General features: G+C 56.7%; 2 protein-coding genes and 1 long non-coding RNA gene across 13 annotated transcripts in view; 2 read left to right on the forward strand and 1 right to left on the reverse strand.

Annotated features, from left to right (window-relative positions):
* The window catches only part of Dnah2 (dynein axonemal heavy chain 2), a 129,700-nt gene extending 128,068 nt beyond the window's left edge, over positions 1 to 1,632 (forward strand). The window contains exons 85-88 of the mRNA XM_075992044.1: positions 530 to 706; positions 817 to 891; positions 1,052 to 1,202; positions 1,302 to 1,632. Of these exons, the coding sequence (XP_075848159.1) occupies positions 530 to 706; positions 817 to 891; positions 1,052 to 1,202; positions 1,302 to 1,456 (558 nt within the window). The 3' untranslated portion in view covers positions 1,457 to 1,632. The remainder of the gene's footprint in view (positions 1 to 529; positions 707 to 816; positions 892 to 1,051; positions 1,203 to 1,301) is intronic.
* On the reverse strand, positions 610 to 6,825 carry LOC142860586 (uncharacterized). The gene is made up of 4 exons (XR_012912363.1): positions 6,591 to 6,825; positions 5,063 to 5,138; positions 4,158 to 4,665; positions 610 to 958 (listed from the first exon to the last, which is right to left on the reverse strand). It is a non-coding gene; the product is annotated as an uncharacterized LOC142860586 (long non-coding RNA).
* Kdm6b (lysine demethylase 6B) lies at positions 2,097 to 23,213 on the forward strand. 11 transcript variants are annotated; one of them, XM_075992035.1, is made up of 25 exons: positions 2,097 to 2,234; positions 8,725 to 8,836; positions 10,558 to 10,663; positions 13,454 to 13,586; positions 13,834 to 13,977; positions 14,064 to 14,205; positions 14,402 to 14,500; positions 14,598 to 14,817; positions 14,909 to 15,001; positions 15,079 to 15,240; positions 15,325 to 15,528; positions 15,614 to 15,964; positions 16,050 to 18,226; positions 18,329 to 18,455; positions 18,560 to 18,665; positions 19,491 to 19,696; positions 19,792 to 19,859; positions 19,948 to 20,019; positions 20,109 to 20,257; positions 20,384 to 20,498; positions 20,587 to 20,774; positions 20,884 to 21,025; positions 21,432 to 21,558; positions 21,645 to 21,815; positions 21,905 to 23,213. In XM_075992035.1, the coding sequence occupies exons 6-25, from the start codon at positions 14,069 to 14,071 to the stop codon at positions 21,926 to 21,928; spliced, it is 4,938 nt and encodes a 1,645-aa protein (XP_075848150.1). In that variant the 5' UTR covers positions 2,097 to 2,234; positions 8,725 to 8,836; positions 10,558 to 10,663; positions 13,454 to 13,586; positions 13,834 to 13,977; positions 14,064 to 14,068; the 3' UTR covers positions 21,929 to 23,213. The 11 variants fall into 11 exon arrangements, with proteins under 11 accessions (XP_075848150.1, XP_075848148.1, XP_075848157.1 ...); XM_075992033.1 differs by lacking the exon at positions 10,558 to 10,663; XM_075992042.1 differs by lacking the exon at positions 10,558 to 10,663 and having other exon boundaries at positions 19,795 to 19,859.
* The last annotated feature ends 71 nt before the right edge of the window (positions 23,214 to 23,284 follow it).

Below are 23,284 nucleotides of genomic sequence, written 5' to 3' on the forward strand. Positions count from 1 at the left end.
ATCTAGACAGGTTCAAGTTGTTGAAATCTAGCACTGCCATTCACTAACAGACTGCAGAACTTATTAACTCACAGATGTGTTCACACTAACTTCTATTTCAAAGACCCTCCCCCAGTGCTGTGCACGGTACTCAGCAAGTACCTGGTTATTGCAAAGAAAGCGCCTCATCCAAACACTGAGCTCTGAAACGCTCTGAGCGGCAAACATGGTGTTCAAAAGGTTTCAGTTATCAAATTTTGGACTAGGGATCCTCACCCAGTAGTCTATGCAAATATTCCACACGCCCCAAAACACACAGAGTAATCGGAAACCCTTCTGGCCCCATGCATTTTGGGTAAAGGATAATCTGTAGTGATATCATTGTTATTAATGAGTTGTATTAATTTTATACTTTTCTCCTGGGAGTTAACCTTTGCTGTCAGCAGAGGCGGGTGCCACACAGTTGTCTCATAGCTGCCCCCGGGTGCTCTTAATGAGGGTGTGAAAGCATCATGGGATGGGCAAGCCCATGTACTGCCTCCTCTCTCAGGCGTATCCCTCACAAAAGCCTTTGGCTTCCTGGACCCGGGACCTGGCTGTGCGTGTGGAGCAGTTTGAGCTGTGGGCCAGTCGCGCCCACCCTCCTGTGATCTTCTGGCTGTCTGGCTTCACTTTCCCCACTGGCTTCCTTACTGCTGTTCTGCAGTCCTCAGCTCGTCAAAACAATGTGAGCAGTGTGTACGAGGGGATCTCCAGGAGGGAGGCTAGGAACAAGGAGGAGGAGGAGGGTTTGTTCTCCTTGGGGGGCCCTCCCTCATTGCCACCTTCACCCCACAGATTTCAGTGGACTGCCTCTCTTGGGAGTTTATAGTTTCCACTGTGGATGACAGCAACCTGGTGTATCCACCCAAGGTGGGCGTTATGATGAGTTTGGGCTTCGAAGCAAAAGGTCAGGTGGAGGAGGATAAGGGAAGAAAACCTGGGAAGAGAAGGGCGGAGAGAGGAGTTAGGTTAGAAGTACTGATAACTTAGGGTCTAGATTTCCCCCAAATCTGTCTCCATCTCTCCCCAGGACGGTGTCTGGGTTCGGGGTCTGTACCTGGAGGGTGCTGGCTGGGACCGAAAGAACTCTTGTTTAGTAGAGGCAGAGCCCATGCAGCTGGTCTGCCTCATGCCCACGATCCACTTCCGTCCAGCAGAAAGCCGCAAGAAAAGTGCCAAGGGTGGGAAACTGCCCCCTCCCCATCCCTTGTCCAGTCCTCAAATGCACCGACTTCCATCTTCCAGGCTCCAGAGTCTGACTGTCTTTTCATTTCCCCTAGGCATGTATTCCTGTCCCTGCTATTACTATCCCAACCGTGCAGGCAGCTCAGATCGGGCCTCCTTTGTCATAGGCATCGATCTCCGATCTGGAGCCATGACAGCTGACCACTGGATTAAGAGGGGCACTGCTCTACTGATGAGCCTGGACAACTGATGAGCACCCCCTCCTTTTTTCCTGCTTGAGAGGGTCGGGAGCCTTAAGACTTTGTCCTAAAACTGGATCTCAGACTTTGTCTTAGCTGAATCCAGTATACAATGGCGCCCTGAAGGTACCTAGTGGTGCTAGCCATAAAGGTGGAACACTTGTATTGGAGTTCAGCACAGTAAAACACGTGCAAACCCAAGCTCCAAGTCTCTCAATGGAATGGTGGTGATTTAGTGTGAGTTGGGGTGGAGGAAACCGGAGGAGGGAAACTGGGATTTACTCGTGGGAAAGAGCTGCTACAGCAAGAACTGAAAAGAGGGAAGTGGGGGGCCTCTAGAAGGAGGGAGGCGTGGCCTTAACTACTCGGTCTATAGGGGGTGTGACTAAATCTCCGAGGAAGGGCTTGAGCAGGCGGGGTGGAGCTTGCTTTGGAAGGGCGCGGGATCCAAATGGAATAGAGATTTGTCAAGTAAGGATTCGGGATGAGCTGTATACATTGCACCCGAAGCCTTGCAATCATGACTCGGAATCATCGCCTGACACCAGAGATGAGGAGCATAGGACTGAGGGCGGGGCGGAGCAGAAGAGGGACTTCAGCGCAAAGGGGCGGGACCACGACTCGGGGGCGGGGTTGGGGAAGGGGGGGCAGGTGCGGGTGTTTGTGTTGGAAAATCAAACTGCGCCACGGGGTGGAGCGGCCCCCCCAGTCCCTGTCTGGGAGAGGGGGGGCCCGCTCGACCCCCGGGAGGCCTTGCGGATCCTGAATATCTGGGACCCTCAAAATAAGGTAATGGGGAGCCGCGGGGGCTTTTGGAAAGAGGAAAGCCATCTCCGTGCAAGGGGGCGGAACGTCAGACTCTGGAGGGATCTGGCTAGGGATGGGCATTTGGGTCTTGGAAAAAGCAATGGCAATGTTGGGGCGCAGGACATCCAGGTCCCCAGAAGTGAAAAAGGCAAAGGTAGCGGAAAAACTGGTCTTGGTTCCAAAGGTCAAGAGGGCCTGAAAGTACTCCCAGTCCCGTTGGGATGGGGACTTACACTAGGGCGGGGCTCAACGATCTTGAGGAACAAGACTACAGGGCAGTTTGCAGTTAGGTCTAGGTTAGGCGATGGCCCATGGAGATCATATGCGATCAGGCATAATGAGCCTCCAGTCACGGGGCTACTTGAAGGCTCCTTCCAGCTCTTTCCCCTGGTGAGATGTGTGTTTTCAACCTTCAGCATCCCATTAGGAGCGGTAGCTTTCCCCAGCTCACCCAACTCCACCATACCTTCTGCGCTAGGCCTCGCCTGGTTCGTTCCCCTAATCCCTGGCGCAATACCACTTTTCCGTCTTCAGTCTCCCTAGCCTTCTCTGGGCTTTGGCCCTTTCTCCTCCATACTGAACCTTTTCCACGTAGCCGCGAGATGGCGAAGATGAGACGCCCACCAGGCTTGCGGGTGGGGGTGGGGGTGGGGGGGAGGATGTAGCCATGACCCACAGCGTGTAAGGAAGGCGGGCTGAGGTTCTCGTTTGATTTCCTGTCATCCGTCTGGCACCCACCCCCACCTCTGTTCCAGGAAATCGTAAGCGTATGGGTAAAGGGCAGAAGCTGAGGACAGGGCTAGAATCTCAGTCTAAGCTTTTTGGCCTAGAATAAACAGCGGTGAAGGGGCACGCGGGTTCGTTCCTGAGCTACAGATTCGTTCTGGCCTTTTGTGGCTCGTGGCCGTGTCTTGGGGTGGGGGCTGGAGTGTGGGGAAGGTCGAAGACAGAACACCTAGTTCCCGGGGGATGAGAATCCCGAGAGAAAGAAAGAGAAGCAAGGAGCTGAGATGCTATAGAAGTGACTCCGTAATCGTCAGGAGTAAGGCAGGACCCAGAAGCTAGCTCTGGTCCGATCTCGGTCGCTTGCCTGGGTTGTTTGCTCAGTTGCCGGAGTAACAGGCCAACCAGCGTCCCCCGCCAGATTCCCAAACTCTCCCTCTACTGTCCAATCCGCTGTAGCGGACGTCGCCTACGTCAGGGCTCTAGTGACCAATGGGGAGCTGGCACTATCGAGAGCCTGAAAGAGGGAGAGGGAGGAGGTGGAAGGGGGGAGGCGGTGGCTACCCAGGATCTGCACGTGCACTCCCACACGCCTCGCTCCCAGTACGCCCTCTTCCACTGCACGCGCCCAGGCAGTCTCTTGCGCCTGCGCAGCGAATCGGTTCCCCCCCCCCCCCTCCTTGCCTTAGGTCTTCAGTCTTGAGTTTGCAAACTAGTCCAGGGCTGCGTTTCTCAACCCCTGCGGGCCCAGACGTCTGGGTGGATTTGCGCTCTTTAGCCGGGTGTCGACTGTTTATGTCAGTCTCTGGTGGGAAGGATGGCTACCTGTGTTCCCAATCGCCCTTCCCAGCTGGCGCCCCAAAGTTCCCAGGTGGGCAGGGCGGAGCTGTGGTTTCCGGGCCCCCTAGGCTCAGTCGCGGCTTTCCCGAGCTCTAGCTTAAGTTGTTTCCACAAAAGAAAAGGAGTGGGTACAAGCACCCATTCCCGAGGCCTAGCTGCGGTTAGTGGAGTGACCCGGCAGGACAGTGTAAGAAGCCCCTGGTGGTCCAGGTGACTTGGCCAGGGGGTCGTCGTCATGCCCATTTTTTTTCCTTGTAAATTCCTGTTTTTTGATATGCATACCAACCCTTTCCCTCTCCTTCCCTAACGTTTCCTTCGAGCTCTCTCTAGTGATTTTTGCACCTCCCTTGGCTCCTTTCGGACTGTCTGTCCCCGGCTCCACTTGTCCTTCTCGGCTTCTCCAGAGGGTTATATAACTCTTCCTCACGGCGTGTCCTGATTTCAACTCCACAGACTCCGCCCTAGAACAGCACGGGAGGGGCGGGAGAGTTGGGGACCCAGACAGATTACGGCTGGCGGCCAGCTGGGGCACAGGGGATCCCGCAGATAGCAGACGGAGTCCCTCGGGTGCCCTGTCCCTAGTCTCCCGCCCCTGACCAGGGATCAAGCCCAGAAGAAAGAAGACACAGTATCTCGAAGGGGCGTGTCGGGACAGTCAGAAATGTGGGTTGGGAGGTCAAGGCTGGAGGCTGACAGGAGGAGGCAGGCGACTGGCCGGATTCCCTAGGATTAGTTCTGCTGGGGTTAATACAGATAAAGGCAGGATGCCTGGGTTCCCTCCTTCGTCTCTTTTTTGGGGTTTCCAGAATTCCTATTTCCCAGGAAACAGCCAGCCAGCGGCTTCTTCGCCCTGCTAGGAGTCAAAGGGCTGTGTTAGAGGTGGCCTGGGATGATGTCACCAGTGCACGTGCCCCGGGACGGTTGCCAGGCAATGCGATCTCCTCCCCTTTCCACTCCCTCCCACCTCAGCCCGGAGTCCCGTTCCATTCCCGTGCCATCTCTTTCCCCTTTCCTTTCCCTTGGCATTAGCGTCCTGCAGGTGGGAAACCCTGGCCTGGAGTTTTGTGAGGGGGAGGGGCGCGGGCGTGGTGTGGCTTAAAAGACTTTGCTCCTTTGCTGGGTTGAGAGAATTCTGGGTCATTTTTTTCTAGCTTGCCAAAGAAAAACTTCCTCTTCAATCTCCTTTCCCTCCCCACCCCCGCTGGCGCCCTGGCAAGAGTCTCCTAGAAATCTTTTTACTTTCCCACCTGCTGCAGGGCTTAGTGTCCTGTTGCCCCTTTCCCATCTTGAGTTGAAGTGGGTGTCCTTGCAAGACAGCTGCCCCTGCGAGAAGAGCAGTACGTGGGGTATACACACCAACTCATCCCTGACAGCCGCTCCACCTCTCACCAAACTGAGGACACAGTGTTAGGCTGAAAAGCCAAGGTCTTTATCTTTGTAGGTAGGTGGGTCAGCTTCTGCCATTGCCCACTTTTGAGAGAGGAACTCAATGATATCTGTGGTTGCCCTTCTGTTAAGTTGGGCGTTAGTGTCTCCTTTTAAACGCCTTAGAACTTGGACTGTCAACTCAAACCGGGATTCTAATCCCAGCTCTGCAGGATTGGGATTTGGAAAGGTCGTAGCCTCTCTGAGCCTCCAATCCTTAATCTTGGACATTTAAATATCAATACCTACCTTTTAGCTGATGGGAGGGGGTAGTGAAGTAATTTATGCAAAGCGTTAGCATAGTGGTTGGCATAAAATAGGCATTATTAAATGGTGTTAGTTATTATAGTGGGTGGATCTGTTCTAAAGTAGCCGTCACTATGGACGGGGTAGAGAAGAGTGGAGACTTTTGCTAACTGGTGTGTATGGGGCGTGTGTGTGTGTGTGTGTGTGTGTGTGTGTGTGTGTGTGTGTGAGGAATTAGCATCGACTACTTTATGTACCTTATTTAACGTGGGCTTTAGTCAGATTTGCATTGCTTTCTTTAGGTTTATTTTTCCCCTCCTAAAAAAATAGCTAAGATGATTTCTTTGGCTGTTAAGATAATTATGTTGTGGCTTATGATTTTCAAGCGATACTCTGGTTCCCTCCCTCGTCGCTCTCTTAAGCCTTTCATTTTGCAAAGGGACTCCACAGTTTCCCTAGCGGGGACATGATTAGGCTAAAGGGGTGTGTAAAAGGTTGGGGTGGGTGGAGAGAGACTAGTGGGGGGAGGCTAGGGGAGCGGGTAGTTAAAGGAAGAGACCGGAAGGGAGGAGGAGGGAGCCTGCTGGTGGGGAGGGAGGGGAGGAGGAGGAGGTGGAGGAGGAGGAGGAGGACGAGGAGGAGGAGGAGGGAGGGAGGGGGTTGGGGAGAGCCTGCTACAGTTCTTTGTTTGACTCCGGGACTCAGGGACGGGGAGGAGGAGGGAGGGAGGCAGAGGCTGCAAGCGTCGGGGCAGGCCCAGGAGGCAGAGGAGGGACCGTCTCCCCCGCCCCCCCAGCCCCCATTCCCCCCCTGCTGCTTCCCCCCTCCCTACCCGGACTCTGGGGGCTCCGCCGGGGGACAGACACCCAGCAGGTAACCCCAGCCTGGCTCCCCCTCCCCCTGTCTTATTTTCTCCTACACCCTCCCGGACGACCCCTTTCCGTCTCCCCCATTCCCCCGGCCTTGCTTTTCCCCCAGCCTTCCTTGTTCCATTCCCCCCGAGTTGGGCTTGTCGCCTGCTGGCTCCGTCACCCTCTGTCTCGTGCAGCCTGACTCCCTTCCCCCCACCCCATAGTGTGTGCTCCCCTGTTCTGCCCGAGGCACCTTTTGGGGTTCTGTCTCACTGTTTCTCAGGCTGGCTTCTTCCGACCTGTCTCCAGGGGCTCCAAGGGAGGAGGGAGTCCTTATCTTTTAATGGCTCCCCGAAGCCTCCTTTGCCCCTTTCTCCTTGTAGCAGTCTCTAGGGTGAGAGAAAACCGGAATTTGGGGGGCCCTCTGGAGAGGCAGGGGGCTGTGTGTTGCTGGAGACGGGCTGGGAGTGTGTGTGAGGAGGGGTAGGGGTTCGTTAAAGACCAGGCTGCCTCTCTGATGTCCCTTTAAATGGCCCTTACATTTCTGGGGACTGGGGGTGGGGTGGGGAGGTGGCAAGCTGCCTGCTTGGGGGGCAGGGCCCTTGGTTTGTCCACACCGTCAGGGGTGGTAATGATTTAAAGGGACAGCCTTGGTGTGGCCACTGCCACTCTGTGCTGGCAGGAGGGGAGCTGGCAGGCTGTGTCTACAGAGGCTCGGCTGGTGAGCAGGGCATTTGAGGCTGTCTGGTGTTGGGCCTGCAGGTCGGCAGTACAGCGGCTGTGGCTGGAAAGGCACAAGAAGTGGTTGACAGCCTGTCCTGAGAGTCTGGGCTCACTCCTTTGACTCCATGACCAGGAATCTGTGGGCCACCAGGTGGGGGCCACTGGCAGATCTGCAGACCAGCAGGGTGACCTGAGCACTTGGGGGCTGGCCCTTCAGCTTCCCCTTTTGTTGTTTGGTTATCTGCACAAGAAGGCCCCAGCCCCTCCTCCTCATCCACATGCCCCCCACCCCCACCCCAGCTGTTGGACAGATGAATTACAGCCTGCTGCTTGGGGCCAAGGCTGGTAAGGGATTAAAGTTCTGAGGTTGGCCCTTAAAATGGCTGTTGGCCCTCCTCCACTCTGGTGTCCAGATACCCGGCACACACCCTTCTGACCCCCTTGACTGCCCCTCACTCCTCTTGGCCGGCCTGAGGCCTCCCTTCTCCCCACTAGACTAGACCCTTTCTAAGACACCCCACCTCCACAAATGCTGTCAACTGCTGGGGAAGCCGCTTAGTCCTGAATTTGCCTCCCTGTCCTGAAGGGTTGCAGCCTCTACCATTTTTCTCCAGCAGAAAGAAAGACCTTGGCAATCTGGCTTTCTCAAGCCTGCAGCTGACCACTGCCCCTTAAGGGCCTTGCTTAGGTCAGAAATAACACCTCCCGGGGGGGGGGGGCAGTGTCATCAGCGGCTAAGAAAGCTTGCGGTACATTGCATCATGGAGGCTGGGGGCCAGAAACCTAAGTCTCTGGGGCAGGGGGAAAGATGGGGCCTGGAAGGCCAGGAAATGGAGAGGCCAGGCAGACAGCCCAAGTGTGGGGGTCCTAGGGTCAGGAGGATGGAAAACATAGGTTCCTGAGGAGTGAGTCTGAGGTGAGGGTTGACGGAGGTCTCACCCCTGTATCAACACCTCATTCTTGGCCCTTGACTTGTATTAATAGACCTAGCTCCTTGTATCAAAGATTGGGAGGGAAGGGAGTGGGCCCCTATCACCTCCTTGGGCCACTCAGAGGAAGGAGGTGATGGGGAAACAGGATATGGCCTTGGAGGTGACATGGAGGGAGCTTGCTGCAGAGGCCACTTCCCGGATCAAGCCCAGAGTCACAGTTGTTGCAAAGAAGGCTCCTCCCTGTTGGGCCCGTTCATCTTGTCTGGCCACCTGTGCCACTTGCCAGGACCTGCCCATACCAGCCTAAGGGAACGGGAAGGGTCAGAGTCCAAAGGGTGGGGTTGACTACCTGGTGTCTAGTTAAGGTTGGGGAGGAACTCCTGGGTTGGAGGGAGCAGAACTCAAGGCCTAGGGTCCACATGCCCTGGGGCCAGAACTGAGGCTGGCTTGGCTGTAACTGCCTACTCTGGGTCCAGCCAGGAGAGGATCATGGATTGGTATCCAATGTAGACTTCCTCAGGTGCCACAGCATGTCCCCTTTACCACCTGAACCAGGCTGCTTCTTGAGGGGGAAGGTAGGAGGATGGCTTTTTTCCAGGTTGCCATGGAAACTGATTCTCTCATCTCATCTGACCTCTAGAGCCAGGTTTCTCCTCAGTGAGGGGGCAAGGAACACAAGGGAACTCCTCCATTGTGGGAGACCGCACCTCTAACTGAAATCTTCTCTTTTAGGTTCCCCCAGGCACCATGCCAGTCCCATAGCACTCCCCACACCACGGCTTCTGCTGCTCCCCATTGCCAGGGTGGTTGTTCCAATGAGACTGGATACTTCAAACTCCATCTGGTAAGCTTGGCTGCGGAGTGTCACCTCCTTCCCCCAGGTCCGACTCTTCACTGCATGCTATGATCTGGTTCGTGCCCACTCATCAGAATGGTCCCGTCCAACTATGAGCCTCCCCCAACATGCCATGCTTGAATGGTTCAGCCCTCCGGGTTGGCGCGCCCCTCTTTCTCCTATGAATGGTTTATTCCTGTACTTCACCAGCCTCTCAACTACCTGGAAACCTCTTATCCCACACTCCCGGTGCTACAACTCATTTGCTAACTGAAGAAAGCCAGGGTGTGCAGGCTGAAAGTAGATGTGATGCACCCCAGTGAAATTTCTTCTTGTTAAGGGGAAGGCTTTGCTTCCATAGGAGGGAATCATCACGCTTATAAAAAATGCTTGGGAATTGATGCGGGGAGATGTTGGGGATCACTGCCATACAGCTAGCTCGTGTTTGTCATGGCCATCTTCGAATGTCACCTCTCTGATCTCCGGCCCATCCTCACCATAACCGGCTGTGGATTTGCTTTGCACACCTAACTCTTCTGCTTTCCCCAGACCTTCTGCAGCTCCCTCCCTGAGGAGGAAGGAATGTTCTCTAGGCTGGAAACTTGAGTTCTCAGGTTCTGTGTTGCTCTTCCCCATTCCTCATTGAGTTTCTTGAATAGGACTATTTTTTTCCTACCTCTCCGCTTTAGCATGATGGTTTGCACATTGGTGCCTTGCTAGACTTGTGTTGAATGAATGTTGTAACTGAATGGACCACTTCACTGCCAAGAAGCCGCAGAGCCTCCTGCCCACACCTTCTCTAGAGGATATGAGACATTTGGGATAGTAACAGTGGAAGGCTGAGCTAGGAGGCAGCCTGCAAGGATAAAATTGAGGGAGAGCAGGTCAGGGGCAGTGTAGAAAAGGTAGTCCTTGAAGAAGCCCAGCTGTCCTCGCATTTGCAGAATGGTCTTGTTTGAGTTAGTTACCTCATTTGCAACATAGGGTAATCAAGTACTTCCTATGCCAGGTTTTGGGCAAGAGTTAAAAGATGCATGTGAAAGGTTTCACACAGTGCCTACCATTTAATAAATGCTAGCAGTTTCCATCATGGTTGCTGCAGGAAGCTGGGAAGATAGAATGAAGATGCTGAAGAATGGGACTGAACTTGAAGGCAGACAGAGTCCCAAATAATTGACTAAACATTAGGATCACTGACCCAGTAGGAAGTCACAATTCAGGGGAGTTAAGAGAGCCCTTCGAGCCTGGCTCTGTTGGAGAACGTGAAGGCAAACACAGAAGGGCATGTGCACAGACACACGTGATCACCACAGTAATGCAGAGGCAGACCCAGACAAAAGACTGAGACAGGAGCCAACCAGACACACAGACAGAGACAGCCTCGCGGAGTCAAGTAGACAGGGATAATGACAGGAACGCGCCAGACACAGGCACCGAGGGAGACAAGATAAGCAGATATGCAGGTGCACACAGACACCGAGACCCACACACAGCCGGCCCTGTTAGACTGACTGGTGAACACAGCGCCCAGTCAGAGGCAGACACAACGCCCGCAGTGACACTTAGCGGGCCAGCGCGCCGGGGCCACTGTCACTTGTCGATGGGGGCGGGGAGGGGCCGGCGGCGGGGGAAGGCTGGGGAAGGGAATCCCGGGCGGGCGGCCTGCCCGGGTGGCTGAGTCACTGCGGAGCCTCAGCCCGCGGCCCTCCCTCTCCCCCCGGCTCTCCCAGGTGAGAAGCGAGCCGGTAACTTCATAGCTTCCGTCATGCCGAAAGAAGATCGCAAAGGAATGGGACCCGCGGGGGTCGGTCCTGGATCCACCCCACCTTCGAGCCGGTGCGTGCCGGCTAAATGCATGCTCAGGAAAAACCGGTCTGCGGGGTCTGGTGTCTTTGGCCGTCCAGTGTCTGCTTGCGGACCGCGGGCCTTGTGCCAAGCCTCCCTCTTATACCCCGCGTTCCGGGAGCTGCGCGGAGGGGCTCTTCTGCCCCAAGCCCAGAGAGAGTTAAGTGGGTGTGATTGATGGAGTGGTTCTCTCCTGGGACTTAAGGGGGAGGGGGTCGGTTAAAGTCCTAGAGTCCAGATCCCGGATGCAGGAGGCGGAGCTTGGCTTTACCGGGAGTGCCCGGATGGAGAGGGCGTGGTTTAGGCCCAAGTGGAATTAACCCTTTCTGGGTGGCCGGCTTTTGGGGCTGTAGGTCGGGTTGGGGAGGCTGGATTGTCAGCCTCAGAAGTGTGTCGGCCTCCCAGCCTGGCCCTGGGCGTGTGCATCTACCTTCTGTCTGTCTGCGAGGAGTCTGTGGGTGTCTGTCTTTGTGCTTGTCCCTGGTTGCCCCCTCCCCTTGGTTAGTACGAGCACTGGGAGTCGGGGAGGGCCATTCGTGCCTCAAAGCGAGAGTGTAGGTGAGAGTGGACGGCGAGCCAGCCGGCGGTGGCGGCGGCGACTGAGGAACAGGTGTGAGTGTGGTGGCTGCCCAGCGCGGGGTGGGGCCGTTTTGAGGGAGACAGAGGGGAAATTCCGCGGGACCGGTGGAGAGCAGTGTGTGGGCTGAGGAGTTGTGTCTGCCTCTGACTGTGTGTCTGTGTGAGCTGAGGGAGGCGGGGGCTGAGTCAGTGGGAACAGGGGATGGTTTTCTGAGTGACTCACTCACCCCCACCCCAAGCCTGATTCAGACCTTGAGAAAGGCTTTGTTCGTGGGGCGGGTGGGAAGTTAGGCGCCTGCGTCCCTAGTGGGGGGACACAGATCCGTGGTGGTTGGCGAGATTATGCTTAGGGTACAGGAAGTTTTGTCCTGGAGCGCTCTCCTGTAGTCCATGGTGTCGTCGTGGGAGGTTGTGGATAAAGGTTGAAGATCAAGAGGGCTGGAGGGACGGAACTCGGTAGTTTAGGGAAAGCTGAGTCAGTTCCCCGTGGGAAAGGGGAAGTGGCAGAGGGGAAGTGTCATCATCGCAGAAGGGGAAGCTGCATTTCCTGGCAACTAGCAGCGTTCTGGGCACCACTTCCTTAGTAGGGTGTCAGCTTCTCTGACATCTGGTACCCCGAGCTGCACGCGTCTGGTCCCTTGGTCCCCTCAGTTTGGGCTGCACTTGACCACATTAGCGTTGTACGTGTTCCAGGGCTTGGCAACTGACAGACTCCAGCTCAGGAGAGTTCTGGCCGGAGCTCCGCGTGAACTGAGGAGTTCGCGGAGCGCAGTCTCCCGCCAGGGCTTGGACCGAGTAGCTTGCGGGAATCAGTGGGCTCCAAACATTTTCACGCACAGATGACCTTGCCCCAGCGGGAGGGAAGACTGTTTTCGCCAGAACCCCTTTTGCCTTTGTGGGCTGGGTGGAAATTTCCCCAGAGTGCAGACTTCTCGGCCAAGGCGAACTTTCCAGCCGCCCCCAACCCCTTGCGGCGCGCTCTCCCCCGGCTTCCTGCCCGGCGCTTTCTCCAGCTGGAGCGCTGGCCCCGCCCCCGCGGCTTTGTACTCGACACTCGCCTCTCGCCGCTCTTTGTACTCTAGACTCTCAATGGACCGATCCCGGGAGCGGAGCCGGCTCCCTACCTGCGGGGACCTGGGGTATGCGCAGGGAAGCAGCTCTGGGCTCTGAGAGTCGAGAAGGGAAAGCTGGGACTAAAAGGAGCGTGCCTAGGACAGAAGAGGACTGTGTCCGTTTGGGTCCAGTCAGCTTCGACGGGAAGGAGTAAAGGGGGGGTGGCGTGAAGGAGGAAGTGAAACGGGTTCTGGGTTCTTTAAGGGAGTAGGCGGTGAGAGTGGGACAGGGGTGATGTCACTGCCTGTTGGGCCCCGCCCTCCTCACCCTCCCAAAGGACCCCCCCTTACACACACAGCTTCCGCTGCGCAAGTGGCCACGTCACGGGCAACCCCCGAAATCCCCCCTCCCTTGGGGGGGGTGGGGGCCACGTGGGCCGTGGGGAACCGCGTGGCCCCGGCAGGGAAGGGGCATAGAGGATAGAGGAGCCACGCGAGAAGGGTCACTCCACGGGTGCGCAGCTTCCCAGAAGTTGGAGGGCTTGTGGGGGACTGGCTTAGGGGGGCCGACCGGTGTTGAAGACTCAGCCAGGGAAAGTGGAGGAGCTGGAGGAACTTGGTATGAGCCTGGGGACTTGACCGTGATTTAGGACTGGGTCTGGCGCTGGAGGTGGAGCTTTCCCATAGAGGTGCTGGCGGACCTGGGGGCTGGATTCGCTGTGATTGCTAGAACTAAGCAGTTTTACCGGTGTGATCGAGTGGAGAGTCTGTCGCTGGGTGATGTGAAGTGAGGAGGGGGAGCGATGCCTTTGTCTGCGATTTGTATTGCTCTGCTGTCCGTCCTTGGGTGGATAGACAGAGGACGACTTGAACAGGCTGGCGGGGACCATTGCCAGTTGGGTGAATGTGTGAGGCTTGCCCTCAGGTCGGCTAGTGAGTGATTTCTCATCCTCACTATCATGGGTCTTAGCCAACTTGAGGTTACTGCCCTGTCGGCCACGGGTTTCTAGATCCGAGATGTGGACCCTAGGTGGTATCTTTGGGGTCACTTCGGGGTCACCCTAAAGCGAGCTCGTCTGACCGGCCCTGCCGCCCTCCTCCGGAGGCCGTGGAGTGCTCGGCTAACCTCGCTCCTATTGGTTCCTGCTAGGCTGTTACTGAGGCGGAGACAAGGGTGATGATTGGCTTTCTGGGGAGAGAGAAGTCTTGTGATTGGCTAAATCTCTGAAGCGTTTGAAGCTGTGAGAGGACGCTCCCACGGAGGCTGGGTTGTCAGCCGCGCGGTAGGTCGCCTTAGTGGCTCAGGATTGAAAGCCTGTCACTTAGTCCAGCGGCTGGATTGTACCTATTGCTGACTCCCTCCCCACTACTTGTCCCATATTCCTGTTACTCCACTTGCGGACTTCTAGGGGCTCCTTATGCCGGTGTCTGCCCGGCTCCTTGCCCTGAGTCTTCCTGCTCTGACCGTTCAGACCAGGCTTGGGCCCTGACTGTACTGGCAAGCTCAGTGTACTTTTCTTCTCTCTATAGAATTGGTTGTGGAAGGCCAGAGACTGCCACCTGGAAACAGTGGGCACTCTTGTTAAGAGCAATTGGAGCGGGACCATCGTGCCAGAGAGCTGGGGCAGGGGGGCGTGCCCCGTCTCCAGGGCTCCTGGGGCCACTGCTGACCTGGTAAGGGAAAGATTGGGGCTGGTTTAGCTGAGCGTACAGCTATGTTTTATCCCCCGTTACAGCATGATCTCTTGTCCCTGACTTAGGCTGGATGCATCGGGCAGTGGACCCTCCAGGGGCCCGCTCTGCACGGGAAGCCTTTGCCCTTGGGGGCTTGAGCTGTGCTGGGGCTTGGAGCTCCTGCCCACCCCATCCTCCTCCTCGAAGCTCATGGCTGCCTGGAGGCAGGTGAGATTTGGGCCCTGAGTCCCCTCTCCAGGCATTTCTTTTCCTGATCCTCTATTCATTTCCGCCACTCGCCATGAGTTCCTATTATTTTGTGGGCCCAGACACCAGCCTCACCTGCTCTTAGTCTTGTTAATGTCTCCTTTCTAGGGAGCAGCATTCCTTCTGGCAATACATAACAGACCTTTTCTCTTTACAGGTGCTCTGCCAGCATCGGGCAGCCCCCACTCCCTGCTCCTTTACCCCCGTCACATGGCAGTAACTCCGGGCACCCAAACAAACCCTATTATGCTCCTGGGTAAGTGGGGAGTTCAGAAGTTCTAGGATTGGAGGTAAAACTGGGACTTTGAAATGTTCCCCAAAGCCTGATCACTCCCAATGCCTCTGCTCTGTAGGACACCTTCCCCTAGACCCCTCCACGGGAAGCTGGAATCTCTGCATGGCTGTGTACAGGCACTGGTCCGGGAGCCAGCCCAGCCTGGGTTGTGGGAACAGCTTGGACAACTGTATGAGTCAGAGCATGACAGTGAGGAGGCTGTATGCTGCTACCACAGGGCCCTTCGATATGGAGGAAGCTTTGCTGAGCTGGGGCCCCGAATTGGCCGTTTGCAGCAGGTGGGACGAGGCGGGACACAGGTGGCTGAGATTGCGCCGTCTGGCTCAGTGTCTCTAATCTATCTTAATTGGCCCTTTGCTCCCGCCCCAGGCCCAGCTCTGGAACTTTCATGCTGGTTCCTGTCAGCACCGAGCCAAGGTCCTGCCCCCGCTGGAGCAAGTGTGGAATTTGCTGCACCTTGAGGTGAGGCGGAAGCTCAGTGAATCGGGAAAGGGAGTTGAGGGAGGCTGGGGCCCATGCCAGCATCTCTCTGTTTGCAGCACAAACGGAACTATGGCGCTAAGCGAGGGGGTCCTCCTGTGAAGCGATCTGCTGAACCCCCAGTGGTACAGCCTATGCCTCCAGCAGCACTCTCTGGCCCTTCAGGAGAGGAGGGCCTCAGCCCTGGAGGCAAGCGGAGGAGAGGCTGCAGCTCTGAACAGGTGATTGTCGGCGGGTCAGCAAGAGAAGGGGTGTATGGACCGGGCAAGGAGTAGGATTTTCACACTCTGTTCTTTCTCTTCTAGGCTGGCCTTCCCCCGGGTCTGCCACTCCCTCCACCACCATTACCACCACCCCCACCACCCCCTCCTCCACCCCCACCTCCACCACCGCTGCCTGGCCTGGCTGTTAGCCCTCCATTTCAGCTGACTAAACCAGGGCTGTGGAACACCCTGCATGGAGATGCTTGGGGCCCCGAGCGCAAGGGTTCGGCACCCCCAGAGCGCCAGGTGAGCCCCTTAACCATCACCTTTTACCTCCTGTAAGTTCTGTCTTTTCCCCTCCTCACTTTGTGACCGTGTTTATCTCCCATAGGAGCAGCGGCACTCGCTGCCTCACCCATATTCATACCCTGCTCCTGCCTACACTGCTCATCCGCCCAGCCACCGGCTGGTCCCAGCCACACCCCTTGGTCCAGGTCCCCGACCCCCAGGAGCAGAGAGCCATGGCTGCCTGCCTGCCACCCGTCCCCCCGGAAGTGACCTTAGAGAGAGCAGAGTTCAGAGGTCGCGGATGGACTCCAGCGTTTCACCAGCAGCATCTACCGCCTGCGTGCCTTACGCCCCTTCCCGGCCCCCTGGCCTCCCCGGCACCAGCAGCAGCAGTAGCAGCAGTAGCAGTAACAACAACACTGGTCTTCGGGGTGTGGAGCCGAGCCCAGGCATTGTATGTGATGGTCATGGGCTGACGGTGGGCGGAGGTGTCTGAGGGGCTAGAAGAGCACTCTGATCTCCTCCCTCTCTATTCGCAGCCTGGCGCTGACCATTACCAAACTCCTGCGCTGGACATTTCCCCTCACCAGGCCCGCCTGGGGCCCTCGGCACACAGCAGTCGGAAACCATTTTTGACAGCGCATGCTGCCACTCCCCACTTAACCCTACCACCTGGGACCCCATCATCCCCTCCACCCCCCTGTCCTCGCCTCTCACGCCCTCCACCACCCCCTGCTTGGATGAAGGGCTCAGCCTGCCGCTCAGCCCGAGAGGATGGAGAGATCTTAGGGGAGCTCTTCTTTGGTGCTGAGGGACCTCCCCGTCCTCCCCCGCCCCTTCCCCACCGTGATGGCTTCTTGGGGCCTCCAACCCCCCGCTTTTCTGTGGGCACTCAGGATTCGCATACCCCTCCCACTCCCCCAACCACCACCACCACCACCACCAGCAGCAGCAACAGCCGCCACAGCAGTAGGCCTACTGGGCCCGCGCCCTTCCCTCCACCCCCCTATCTGGCCAGAAGTATAGACCCCCTTCCCAGGCCATCTAGCCCAACACTGAGCTCCCAGGACCCACCTCTTCCACCACTGACTCTTGCCCTCCCTCCAGCCCCTCCCTCCTCCTGCCACCAAAATACCTCAGGAAGCTTCAGGCGCTCGGAGAGCCCCCGGCCCAGGGTCTCCTTCCCAAAGACCCCCGAGGTGGGGCAGGGGCCACCCCCAGGCTCTCTGAGTAAAGCCCCCCAGCCTGTGCCACCTGGGGTTGGAGAGCTGCCTGCCCGAGGCCCGAGGCTCTTTGATTTTCCACCAACTCCACTGGAGGATCAATTTGAAGAGCCAGCTGAGTTCAAGATCTTACCTGATGGGCTGGCTAACATCATGAAGATGCTGGATGAATCCATCCGAAAGGAGGAGGAGCAGCAACAGGAAGCAGGCACGGTGCCCCCACCCCCACTCAAAGAGCCCTTTGCATCTCTACAGCCTCCATTTCCCAGTGACACAGCCCCAACCACCACTGCTGCTGCCACCACTGCCACCACCACCACCACTACCACCACGACCACCATCCAAGAAGAGGAGAAGAAGCCACCACCAGCCCTGCCACCACCACCGCCTCTAGCCAAGTTTCCTCCACCTCCCCAGTCTCAGCCCCCACCGCCTCCACCAGCCAGCCCGGCCAGTCTGCTCAAGTCATTGGCCTCTGTTCTTGAGGGACAAAAGTACTGTTACCGGGGGACTGGAGCAGCTGTTTCAGCCAGGCCCGGGTCCTTGCCCACCGCTCAGTATTCCCCTAGTCCTGCATCAGGTGCTACCGCCCCTCCACCCACTTCAATGGCCCCTAGCGCCCAGGGCTCCCCCAAGCCCTCTGTTTCCTCGTCATCTCAGTTCTCTACCTCAGGCGGGCCTTGGGCCCGGGAGCGCAGGGCAGGTGAAGAGCCAGCACCAGGCCCCGCAACCCCTGCCCAGCTGCCCCCATCTCTGCCGCTGCCCCCTGCTCGTTCTGAGTCTGAGGTGCTAGAAGAGATCAGTCGGGCTTGTGAGACCCTTGTGGAGCGGGTGGGCAGGGGTGCCACCCATCCTGCAGACCCAGTGGACATAGCAGAGCCAGTGGACAGTGGGACTGAGCCACTGCTGCCTCCTGCACAGGCTAAGGAGGAGAGTGGTGGGGTGGCGGTGGCAGTGGCAGCAGCGGGTCCAGGTAGTGGCAAGCGCCGGCAAAAGGAGCATCGGCGGCACAGACGGGCCTGTAGGGACAGTGTGGGTCGTCGACCCCGTGAGGGGAGGGCTAAGACCAAGGCCAAGGCTCCCAAAGAAAAGAGCCGAAGGGTGCTGGGGAACCTGGACTTGCAGAGCGAAGAAATCCAGGGCCGGGAGAAGGCCCGGCCGGACTTAGGTGGGGCTTCCAAAGTCAAGACACCCACAGCTCCAACGCCCCCACCTGCTCCTGCACCCTCTGCTCAGCCAACACCCCCAGCAGCCCCCATCCCTGGGAAGAAGACTCGAGAGGACGCTCCAGGGCCCCCAGGGGTGAGCCGGGCAGATATGCTAAAGCTCCGGTCACTTAGCGAGGGGCCCCCCAAGGAATTGAAGATCAGGCTCATCAAGGTGGAGAGCGGTGACAAGGAGACCTTTATTGCTTCTGAGGTGGAGGAACGGCGGCTGCGCATGGCAGACCTCACTATCAGCCACTGTGCTGCTGACGTCATGCGTGCCAGCAAGTAAGTCGGGGATTGTAATACCCAAGGCTGCCTACTTGTCCTGGGGTTAGGCTCCTGCTCATTACCCCGTGTTTCTGATCTTATTCTGTGGTCTTCTCACAGGAATGCCAAGGTGAAAGGGAAATTTCGAGAATCCTACCTTTCCCCTGCCCAGTCTGTGAAACCGAAGATCAACACTGAGGAGAAGCTGCCCCGGGAGAAACTCAACCCCCCCACCCCCAGCATCTATGTATGTATGCCGTCTGCCCCCAGAACCACTCTTCCCAGAAGGGTTGGATTGGGTCCTGAGAGCCTGAGGAAAGGATCTGACCCAGTGTCTCCTGGTTGTCTCAGTTGGAGAGCAAACGGGACGCCTTCTCGCCAGTGCTGCTGCAGTTCTGTACAGACCCTCGCAACCCCATCACCGTCATCAGGGGCCTGGCTGGCTCACTTCGGCTCAGTGAGTTTTGGGGGGGGTATGCAGAAGGCCGTGAGAACCGCCCCTGTGCTTGCAGACTTGCCACAGCGACCCTCATACTCAGTCATGTACAGGCAGTGTTTGAGAAGTGCTCTGTGGTGTGCCAGCCAGCCTTGAGGTCTTCTCATCTGTCATTTCTGTCCCCAGTAGACACACGGACGGGAAGATGGCTCTCAGGAGTGATTAGAGTCACTTCTGATTGTCTTAGTGATTAGGAATGAAATGAGCCGGGCAGTGGTGGCGCACACCTTTGATCCCAGTACTTGAGAGACAGAGGCAAGCAGATCTCTGTGAGTTCAAGGACAGCCAGGGCTACACAGAAAAACCCTGTCTGCAAAGACCATAAACAAAACAAATGAAAAGAATGGATCATAGACTACTTGGTTTGGCTTTTTTCTTTTTCAGTCTTTTATGGTGCAAAATTTTAAACCAGAGGAAGCTATATAAATGTAGGGTCAGTCTTGTTTCCTTTCTACCCTTACATTTCTCCTCTCACTGAGTGATTTGAGGGACATTTCAGGCTTAGCTAAGTCTTTCCCTTGTTCCAGTGACCGCTTGCTATTCACTGATTGCCTACTATGTGGCCATAAGCACATCTGAGGCTTCTAGTTGAGAGGCTGAGCCTGAAGTTGGAGAAAGGGGCTGGCGAAGGACCCACAGAAGTCAGCCTTGACGGCTTCCTGGGGCTGGGATTCTTGTCGATTCTTTGGTGCTGTGTCCACCTCCTCAGAGGCCTGGCCAGTTAGAAGGGAAAGGATGAGCTGGGCATCCCATCCTGATGGACATCCTTTTGACACTCCCTTACAGACTTAGGCCTTTTCTCCACCAAGACCCTGGTGGAAGCAAGCGGCGAGCACACAGTGGAGGTCCGCACCCAAGTGCAGCAGCCCTCAGATGAGAACTGGGACCTGACGGGCACGAGACAGATCTGGCCCTGCGAGAGCTCCCGCTCACACACCACCATCGCCAAGTACGCGCAGTACCAGGCATCCTCCTTCCAGGAGTCGCTGCAGGTGAAGATCATGCCCCATTGGTGACGGGTGCTGGGGTCTGACTCGAGTGGGCCTCAGGAGTTCACTGACCCAGACCTGTCCACTCTCTGACCAAGCAGGAGGAGAAGGAGAGTGAGGATGAAGAGTCGGAGGAACCAGACAGCACCACGGGGACCCCTCCCAGGTAAAGTAGAATTCCTTCCGTCCCGTCTGGCTTTGCTCATCTGCTCCCTTGGTTCGCTAACAGCGTCTCTGTGTTTTTGCCCCAGCAGCAGTGCACCGGACCCCAAGAACCATCATATCATCAAGTTTGGCACTAACATCGACCTGTCTGATGCCAAGAGGTCGGTGAGGCTGGACCAGTGAAGCTGGGATGAAACCCTGCTAAACGCTGAGCTACCCTCTTACGATGTTGGCATTCTTGTGTTCCCAGGTGGAAGCCCCAACTACAGGAGCTGCTGAAGCTGCCTGCCTTCATGCGAGTAACATCCACAGGCAACATGCTGAGCCATGTGGGCCACACCATCTTGGGCATGAACACCGTGCAGCTATATATGAAGGTCCCTGGCAGCCGAACGCCAGGTGTGCTTCTCACCCTGAGCACGGTGCGGGAAGTGCGCACTCAGTGCTTAGCTGGTAGCCAATGAGGGCAAAGGGTGGCTGCCAGCTTGCCTGAGACAATCCATGATGTTCTATCTCCCTCTGCAGGCCACCAAGAGAATAACAATTTCTGCTCTGTCAATATCAACATTGGCCCCGGGGACTGTGAGTGGTTCGCAGTACACGAGCACTATTGGGAGACCATCAGCGCCTTCTGCGATCGGTGCGCACCGCCCCCTTGCTAGTCACCCCACCACAATCGGGTCCTTGGCTCTGTTACCTGACCCTGTCCGTGGCTGTTCATTCCACAGGCATGGTGTGGACTACTTGACTGGTTCCTGGTGGCCAATCTTGGATGACCTCTATGCGTCCAATATTCCTGTTTACCGCTTCGTGCAGCGCCCTGGGGACCTTGTGTGGATTAATGCAGGGACTGTGCATTGGGTGCAGGCTACTGGCTGGTGCAACAACATTGCTTGGAACGTGGGACCTCTCACCGGTGAGAGGGTGGGGTCCGGTCATCACGGGACAGTGAAGGGTGTGGGGAGAGGTGGCACCGGGGGGGAGGGGCTCGTGGAGAACCCTTAGTGACCTTCTCCGGCCTGCAGCCTATCAGTACCAGCTGGCCCTGGAGCGCTACGAATGGAACGAGGTGAAGAACGTCAAGTCCATCGTGCCCATGATTCACGTGTCCTGGAATGTAGCTCGAACGGTCAAAATCAGCGATCCGGACCTGTTCAAGATGATCAAGTGAGGCCCGTTTGGCTAGCAGCCACCACCATCTGACTTCTTTCCTACCCTTGTTCTCCTCATTCTTCACCTGTCTTCATCCACGTCTGCCGTCTGCAGCGTGTTCACAGAAGTCACTGTGCTGAGGAGCTCCACAAAACCCCTACTCTCATCTCACAGCCTTTGTTTACTGTGGTGCACACACACACACACACACACACACACACACACACACACACTTGAAGAAATGTCAAATGTGATGTACTCAAGACAGGAAAAGCAACTCAGAAGTGAAAGGGGAGGGAGGGCTGCCCAGGGAAATTGGTAGAGCTAAGGTCTTGGGGGCTCAGCCCGTTCTCCCCCCTTCCCCCAGCCTTGGCACATCTCCTGGAGACTTGTCTCGATACCACCTTTGGCTCTTCCCCAGGTTCTGCCTCTTGCAGTCAATGAAGCACTGCCAGGTGCAGCGGGAGAGCTTGGTGCGGGCCGGTAAGAAAATCGCTTACCAAGGCCGCGTCAAGGACGAGCCTGCCTACTACTGCAACGAATGCGATGTAAGTACAAAGCGCGTGGGCTCCACGCGGTCCCCAAGGTGCCGACAGTAGGCCGCCGTCCTGCTGACAGCCCCTTCCCTGGCTAGGTGGAGGTGTTCAACATCCTGTTCGTTACGAGTGAGAACGGCAGCCGAAACACGTACCTGGTGCACTGCGAGGGCTGTGCACGCCGTCGCAGCGCGGGCCTACAGGGCGTGGTGGTGCTAGAGCAGTACCGCACCGAGGAGCTGGCGCAGGCCTACGATGCCTTCACGCTGGTGAGAGCCCTAAGGGGCGGGGAGCGGCCGGGCCACACCCGCCCGCCCGCCACTGCCACCACTGAAGCTGCTTTGCTTTCTTTCCGCAGGCTCCAGCCAGTACGTCGCGATGAGGCCGGATGCCCCGCTCGCCCGCCCACCCACGCAGGGCGCGGCGGGGCCACCAGCACACGCCTGGGCTGGACCTAGGTCCCGCCTCTGGCCGGGAAGGGGGTCGGGCCCAGCCCTTCCACCCTTATTGGCAGCTCCCCTCACTTAATTTATTAAGAAATTTTTTTTAACAAATACGAGGAAAAAAAGGAAAAAAAATGGGAGACGGGGAGGGGGCTGGCAGCCCCTCGCCCACCAGCGCCTCCCCTCACCGACTTTGGCCTTTCTAGCAACAGACACAAGGACCAGGCTCCGGCGGCGGCGGGGGTCACATACGGGTTCCCTCAAGCCTGCCCGCCGCACGCCCGCCCGCCGCCCGCCGGCAGACGTTCGCGGCTCGTTGTGTACATAGACATTCGGCAGCCGAGGTTTTTAATGAGATTCTTTCTATGGGCTTTACCCCTCCCCCAGGCCCTCCTTTTTTACTCCCAATGCTAGCTGTGATCCCTGTATATGTTTGTTTATTCATTTGATTATGGTTTGTATTTTTGTTCCTTTTTTGTTTCTGTTTTTTAATTTATAACAGTCCCACTCACCTCTATTTATTCATTTTTTTTTTTTTGGGAAAACCCAACCTCCTGCACCCCCAAGCCATCCCTCCTGCCTCTTTGGGAGGCCTGCTTCTGGGTTCTCCTTGCGCCCCAGTATATATGTCCGGGCTTGGCCCGTCGGTCTCCGTCCGCCCGCGGCTCCAGCCCGGCTCTCATGGTGCTCAAACCCGCTCCCCTCCCCTACGTCCTGCACTTTCTTGGACCAGTACCCCCACTCCCGACCCGACCCCAACCCCACCTGAGGGTGAGCGACTCCTGTACTGTAGGGAAGAAGTGGGAACTGAAATGGTATTTTGTAAAAAAAAAAAAAAAATTAAATAAATAAATAAAATAAAAAAATAAAAGTTTTAAAGAAAGAACTATGAGGAAAAGAAACCCTGTCCTCCCCAGCCTCGGCCAATTTAAAAAACATTGGACACCTCTACCATCACCCCCCCCCCCTTTTTTTTTTTTGTAAGGCGTGAAATAGCCCAGGGCAGGGACACCCTGGGGTGAGTTTCTCTGGGGCTTTATTTTCATTTTCTTAGTTTCTTCTCCCGCTGGGGCTGCGGAGGGGTGGGGGGGTTTACAGTCCCGCCCCCTCGCACTGCACTGTCTCTCTGCCCCAGGGGCAGAGGGGTCTTCCCAACCCTACCCTATTTTCGGTGACTTTTGTGTGAGAATATTAATATTAAAAATAAAAGCAGGAAAAAAGAGACCCATGTGTTTTGATGATGGCTGTAAAGAGTACCGGTTGAAGGGCCGGGAATTGATGGATTGATGGGAGGG

Source organism: Microtus pennsylvanicus, chromosome 11, assembly GCF_037038515.1.
Source record: "Microtus pennsylvanicus isolate mMicPen1 chromosome 11, mMicPen1.hap1, whole genome shotgun sequence".
NCBI classification, from domain to species: domain Eukaryota; kingdom Metazoa; phylum Chordata; class Mammalia; order Rodentia; family Cricetidae; genus Microtus; species Microtus pennsylvanicus.